The 7,647-nt window shown below is 42.9% G+C and overlaps 1 protein-coding gene across 1 annotated transcript; it reads left to right on the forward strand.

The window, feature by feature from the left end:
* The first annotated feature begins 6,182 nt into the window (after positions 1-6,182).
* LOC119802351 (olfactory receptor 10K2-like) lies at positions 6,183-7,127 on the forward strand. The gene has a single exon (XM_038313348.1). It carries the CDS (start codon positions 6,183-6,185, stop codon positions 7,125-7,127), a length of 945 nt encoding a protein of 314 aa, XP_038169276.1.
* The last annotated feature ends 520 nt before the right edge of the window (positions 7,128-7,647 follow it).

The raw sequence follows: 7,647 nt of genomic DNA on the forward strand, positions 1-7,647 counted from the left end.
TACGAAACGCTAAAGAAACTGCTATATACAAAGAGCTGTCTCCAAGAGCCCGCATCTCCCTGATGGGTACCGTTCTCCCAAGCACAGAGCAAACTGTGCTGTTGCTAATGCCTTCACTTCGGCTTCCTGACCTTACTATCTTCCAGTTCCCTGTCTGTCAGCGGTCTCCTAGGCTAGACCCTTAAGATCCCTGGCAACTGTAACATTTACAACCCTGACTTCCTAAGGACCCTCAGGTAGCGATGAGGATTAGCCGGTTCTCTGAAGAATGATCATCAAGCTGTCCTGCCAGGTGTCTTCTTATGCCAACAGAAATGCAAACAGCCATGTGCAAGTTACTCTCGATGCTGTCCGCTATTCCACCCCCCACTTTCTCGGTTTTTATAGGTCGTTTCAGAATTTCATACAATGGATATTGATTGTATTCAACTCTTCACCCCGCTCCCCGCCAAATCTATCTCCTCTTCCCAACACACTCAACTGTGTTTTTTATTTAACCCATCAAATCCAGTTTCTGCTGCCCAAACACTCTTGGATGTGTGACCCACCCTGGAGGGTGGTCAACCCACCATGGACCACACGCTTAAAACTGACCCTTCCCCTCCCAGAAGGTATTAGTTGCCAATTCCTCTCATGCTCACCTCCCCTCTCCATGCTAGAAACTTGTCTAGACAAGAAGGCAGCATCCTCTCTCTGTCCTTCTGGACGGAGGTTTTTATAGAAAGCACATCTGCTAACATTTGTTTGGGCCCTGGCCCCAGCTCCAGCGTGCATTAATTTCCAAGGTAAAGTGGATGAGACGATGTCTCAACAGATTGCACAGGTGCTCTTTTCTTTAAATATAATCGCGGAGACTGAAGGGATGTGCTGCCCTCTCGTCCTTGTCCCCTCCCCCACAGAGCTACTCACACAAAATACAAGGTAGTCTAACCCTGGTTCTGTTAGCTTTGGGAGTGAACCTAAGTGGAGTCCCTAACATCTATGGTTCTCAAAGTTTTGGTCTGTATAGGGGTAATATTGAAAGCACATGGCCGTTGTGAGGACCAAGTGAGATTCCATAATAATCACTAATTCTAATTACTAATTACATTGCTACAAGATAAATTCAAATCTTGATTAAGAAAATTATTCGTGATGGTGGCGCACACCTTTAATCCCAGCACTTGGGAGGCAGAGGGAAGTGGATCTCTGTGGGTTCAAGGCCAGCCTGGTCTACAGAACGAGTTCCAGGACAGTCAGGGCTTCTCAAAGAGACCCTCTCTCAAAACACAAACAAACAAACAAACAAAAAAACAGAAAGAAAGAAAGAAAGAAAGAAAGAAAGAAAGAAAGAAAGAAAGGAGGGAAGAAGGGAGGGAGGGAGGGAGGGAGGGAGGGAGGGAGGGAGGGAGGGAGGAAAAGAAAAAAGGAAAGGAAAGGAAAGGAAAGGAAAAGAAAATGATAGTAAAACTGAACACTATTATGAACACTACTATTTTTCTTTCTGGAAATATAACAAACAGTATTGATCAATTGGTAGCCTTGGGATGATGATTGAACTCATATTTTGAGGTTTTACTATTGTTGCTCACTTGTTTGCTAGTCTGTCTCCCTTTGTCCTTTCTTTGTTGAGACATGGTCTCACAACGCAGCTCTGGATGGCTTTGAACTTGAAGCTGTCATTCTGCCTCTGTTTCCCCAGTGCTGTGAACATAAGGAGTGTTCCACATCACTCACCTTTACTTATTTATTTTGTGAGCTGAAAGCTAAAATTGTATTCATTACATACAAAAATGATAGCTTGAAGAATGCACACATTGTGAAGTGTTTAATATAGATAATTAACACATAGCAAAAAAAATTTTAAAAAAATTTAAAAAAAGGAAAAAAAATATTTCCAGCCTGGTCTACAAGAGCTAGTTCCAGGACAGGCTCAAAAAAAAAAAGGAACACATAGCATGTCACACAGCTTCATTTTTATGATGGAAGTAACACTGTTAGCAAGTCCTAAAATGCAGTATTGACATTTGCTGTGGCTTCATGACCTCAACGTGAGGTTTATTGTAAGAAAATAGAAAAAAAATAGGGAAAAAAGTTGTCTCTCATCTCACATGCCTGTATCAATCTATTTCTCTTCAGTAAATGTGCTGTTTCCATGTGTACACAACAACGCATTAGAGTCCTTTTGAATTCCGGTGACCAGTTAATACAGAAATAGCCAAATAGCTCTATCAAAATGTTAACATGCTTAGGGCCAGTTATGAAGCTACTTACTGTATCCTTAAGATATTTCAGGAAATTTTGTCTTGAAATACCTTTCTAAACGTTTGTAACACCCTGCCTTGAATATTTATAGTTGTACTCTTTCATCTGAGAAAGGAATGTCAATTTAATTAATATTTATATCTATAATATGACATGAGAGGTCAGGCGATAATAAACTACTATAGTTATTTGACAGTTTGCTGCAGTCTTTAGAGGCTCCATACACTATTGAAGTAAAAGCATAAAATGTTGAAGACATAACTTAAGATATGTGTTTAATAATTATAAGTCATTCTATGATGAGAATCCTCTAATTTGTTATGCACATTTGCTGAAGATCATCTATAATTTGATCATCGGTCTTTATCTCAGTTTTCTGTCCTCCAAATAGAAAAGCTGGGAACCCCCTTTACTGTCTATCACATGTTGACAACACATGTAGGAAACCTGCATGCGTGACTCTGAGTAGACAAGGAATGTTCATGGCTGGGGGGAGCACTTTCCACAATGCACAGCAGGAGCGCCTGGGAAGTAGATTTATGTGCAGCTAGCAAGAACCTTATGGGAGACAGGGTGTTACTTGCTGCTCCTACGCTGTGTTCCTATGGTGCTCACTATGGCTGGGAACTTGCAGTGACCCCCCCCTGCTTCAGCCTCCCCATCGCACAGTGTGTTTGGATTATAGGTGTGTGCCACAGAACTCACCCATATTAACTCACTTTAAATACAGGCCCTTAAGCGTTCTCTCTTTATAAAACTAGCAGTGTGTGTGTGTGTGTGTGTGTGTGTGTGTGTGTGAGAGAGAGAGAGAGAGAGAGAGAGAGAGAGAGAGATCTCTATTAACCCCCACTAGCCTTGAGAAACAGGAATTGTTCACTTCAGCAAAACAGTAAAAAATCAGTTACAGAATTTACGTTCAACAAGTCAGAGTCAAAAGTAAAGGTGATAAAAATCTGCCTGAACTCAAAGCACATCTCATTCCTATGCTTCCTAAATTCACATGAGGGCATGAAGAAATTCACTAGGCAGATGAAAATTTAAAAACTGAACTTACAACTGAGAATAGATTTACCAAACTATCGGTCAGTAAATGCCTCATGTGACGCTTTGGGCAAGTAACCAGGCGTTACTGTGGGGAAGAAGATGTCTGTCCCTTCCCAGTCTGAGGAGGGCTAAAAACAATAATAAAAACAAAACAGATCAGAAACAAGACAGCGCTCCTCCAGGAGTGAGAAGCCGTTGGGTTTTGTCTGCTCTGATTAAAATTATAAACACTAAATAGTGTCCAGTCTCATGAACGCTGTGCCCAAAGTGCTTTGGTCATATAGCAGATTTTAAAAAATCAAACACAAGTTAAAAACATTGTTTGCCAAGAATGTGCACAGTGCTTCTCAACATCACGACCTTAGCGATGACCTCAGTGATGACCTCTTCTATGGACCATGTCTTACTTTTGAGCCCTGAGCAAATAGATGTCTTGACTGGGACCTATTTCTATATTTATTATTACTGCACATCTAGTGCCTGGAAAATGATTGTAATCACACAGTTTAGTATTTCTGTTTGATGGCTTCTATTGAAATCTTGCCTAAGGTAAGCTACATTGCCAAACCTTTTATAATTAGCATTAGTTAAAGCAATAACTAATTGTTTTGAAATGTGATGCATACAATGATATATTCATTGTACCTGTCTCACTTCCTTAGATTCCTATGTTCCAGAGAGAAGCAAGGACACTTAAGCTTAGAATAACAACAGGCGACACAACTCCAAACTCATTCTCTTCCATTCTTTGTCCCCATTTTTAAAATGATTTATTTCTTTTTATTTTATGTGCATTGGTGTTTTGCCTGCATTTATGTCTGTGTGAGGGTGCCAAGTCACTTAGAGCTGGATTACAGACAGTCGTGAGCTGCCATCTGCGTGCTGGGAATTGAACCCAGGTCCACTAAAGAGCAGCCTGTGCTCTTAGCCGTGAGCCATCTCTCCAGTCCCTATTTTTCCTAATTTTCGTTGTTTGGCTTTTTTTGTTTGGTTGGTTTGGAGGCTTTGGTTTTTCTTTTTTCCTTTTTTCCAAGACAGGGTTCCTCTGTGTACCATAGCTGTCCTATAATTCACTCTGTAGACCAGGCTGGCATCGAACTCATAGAGATCTGCCTGCCTCTACCTCCTGAGTGCTGGGATTGAAGGCGTGTGCCGCCACCACCCAGCATTTCTAATTTTTAAACTAAATTTGTCTTTAAGGTTTGCATGGATGATATCTAGGCCATGTGGCACAGAAATCCTTAAAATATAATGATAGTAAGCAGTCTTTACGCCCAAGAAGAAATAGCCCTGAAGACGCTGCAACTCTAGGTAAGAGCCCACCCAGAACCGAGGCCAATGACAACAGCCTAGCCTTGCAGAATAGTTAATGATTTACGAGACGCTCTTAAGTGCTTAATGTGGTCCTAGACATGCAGGAAAAATGAGTTCAATATTTACCAAAGCCACATCTTTCTCTCAAGGGGACAAATGTATTGAAGCAATATGAAAAATAAGGGAACATCATATTACATTTTTATTCAATGCCTTACATGAGTCTGAAGAAGAAACAATTACTTTTTATCAGAAATTACCAAAAACTTTTTCCTGAATATGTGATTTGAATGAGGCCTAACTATAAATCACTTATAAATAAAAATATAAATAGTCTAACTTCATCAAATAATAGAGGCAAGAAAGCACAGCACTCCTCTTTCCGGCCATGTGAAGTACAGGTCTTCAGAACAGTGTGGGAGCTGAGCTTTTGCTTTAAACACTTTAAAATGTGTAAGGATTTTGAACTATGCAGTAACCACAAGTAAAATTTTTATGAGTGGAGTAGCATAACATTTAATAATATTTTAATTTTATATTTATATTATCTTACATACAAGAAGATTAATCTGCCATCAGGGGGACAAAGTGGTGAAGATGCACAGGAAAGACAATCACGGAGTGAATTAGAGGTAGTGGGGGGAAGTGGTAAAAGTTTGACCAGAACCCTCTCCAACGCCTATGGTGCTCGCTGAAGAAGAAGAGATTCGGACAAGCACTGAAGTGTGGATAGAATATTCTGTCTTGGAATGAATAAATAGAGAGAAGGAAAGATGTGCCTGAATTTTACTTTGGAGCAGAATAAAAATGCAGAAGAAGGGATCACCGTGATGAAAGTAGCAGACGGCAGAAGTTACGGCTACTACAATAAAATAACAAGGCAAACACAACGGAGAATACGTAGCTACATGTTACTGGAAAATTAAAGCCAGCAGTAGGAATTTAGATGCACAGAAAATGGAAAGCCAGTGAGCGCTGCATGAGCTGTAGACAAGAACGGCGATTTCAGGAGTTAAGTTCGTAGCTGTAAAAGATTTCCTTGAGAGAGTGTGGACGCAAGTTAGCCAGAAGGATGGGCACTACCATGCCCAGGCATCCAAACACAAACCGTGGAATGAAAAGTACAATTCAGTCAGAAGCTTAGGAACTCGGGGGCTGTGTTACCAGAACTACTGTGATGCCAATGCTGATAGACAACAGCTTGACTTCGGATCTTCATTGCGCGGAACAACAGGAAGGAAGAAAAACGGCAAACTTAGAAGTAAAAGCTGGGAGCACATACAGTGTCTCTGTCCACCTCCTGCGCTTCTGCTAATGTGTAAGGACTTCCCTCACCCCCTCCCAGCCCGGACTGAACTCTGACAGGGCCTCAACCCCTCCCTGCGCAGACTGAACTCTGATAGGTCCTCATCCGGACTGAACTCTCATCTGATAGGTCCTCATCCCCTCCCTGCCCGGACTGAACTCTGATAGGCCCTCATCCTCCCCCGGACTGAACTCTGATAGGTCCTCATCCGGACTGAACTCTCCTCTGATAGGTCCTCATCCCTCTGCCCGGACTGAACTCTGATAGGCCCTCCATGGAGTGTGTGAACGGGACTGTGGTGAAGGAGTTTGTCTTCCTTGGCTTCTCCACTCTGGCTGAGCTGCAGCTGCTGCTCTTCATTGTCTTCCTGCTCCTCTATTTGTTCACCCTCAGCACCAATGCCGTGATAATCTCCACCATCGTGCTAGACAGAGCCCTTCACACCCCCATGTACTTCTTCCTCTCTGTCCTTTCCTGTTCAGAGACCTGCTACACCTTTGTCATTGTGCCCAAGATGCTGGTTGACTTGCTGGCTCGGAAGAAGAGCATCTCGTTCCTCGGCTGTGCCATCCAAATGTTCGCCTTCCTCTTCCTTGGTTGTTCCCACTCCTTCCTGCTGGCAGCCATGGGTTATGATCGCTACGTGGCCATTTGTCACCCTCTACGCTACACGGTGCTCATGGGGCACAGGGTGTGTGTGGGGCTGGTAGCCGCCGCCTGTGTCTGCGGCTTCACGGTGGCACAGGTTATCACAGCCCTGGTGTTTCACCTGCCCTTCCAGGCTTCCAACCAGCTCCATCACTTTTTCTGTGACATCTCCCCTGTCCTCAAGTCGGCCTGCCACCACGCCCACTTTACGCAGATTACCATCTTCCTGCTCTGCGCGTTGGTCCTGGTTATCCCTCTGTTGTTGATCTGGGCATCGTACATTCACATCATTTCTGCCATCCTCCAATTTCCTTCCACACTAGGGAGGTACAAAGCATTTTCCACCTGTGCTTCTCACCTCATTGTGGTTGTAGTCCACTACGGGTGTGCCTCTTTCATCTACCTAAGGCCCAAGTCCAACTACTCTTCAAGCCAGGATGCTCTGATATCGGTATCCTACACTATCCTGACGCCATTGTTCAACCCAGTTATCTACAGTTTAAGAAACAAAGAGTTCAAATCAGCTCTTCATAGAGTTATAGGAAGAACAGCTACCCTAAGACAGTGCTAATCTGTACCCTGCCTTTTTCCAAATAACTAGGAATAAAGGACACGGAGGGAGATTCTTAAGATGGAAATATCTGAGCATCGTGTTCAGAAATAGGGAATAGTTTTCCCTCTCTTCCAATATAAAATTCAGAACCACACAATTTCTTGCCTTGGTGACATGAATTGTTGTCCAGTAAAGAATATTACAAGAACCTATTTCTGTTCTAGAGAGCCAGTGTTGAGGCTAATCTCGACTGTCAATGCAAATAGAATCTAGAATCAGCTAAGTCAAGTATGAAAGCATTTCCAGAAGGGATTAGCTGAGGGGAGGTCATCCCTCAGAGCAAACAGAACCTTTCAACATGTAGCCCAGACATAAAGAGGTCTGAGGAAAGTGTGTCGTTTGCCTGCCTGCTTTCCCATACTGCATCTCTGTCTGTTATTTTTGTTGTTGTGGCTGCTGCTGCCACCACCCTTGGATGGCTGCTTTAGAATCCTAACATGGACAGAGGACAAGGAGAGAGGACATGGACAAGGGACAA

Source organism: Arvicola amphibius, chromosome 15 (genome assembly GCF_903992535.2).
Source record: "Arvicola amphibius chromosome 15, mArvAmp1.2, whole genome shotgun sequence".
Classification (NCBI taxonomy): domain Eukaryota; kingdom Metazoa; phylum Chordata; class Mammalia; order Rodentia; family Cricetidae; genus Arvicola; species Arvicola amphibius.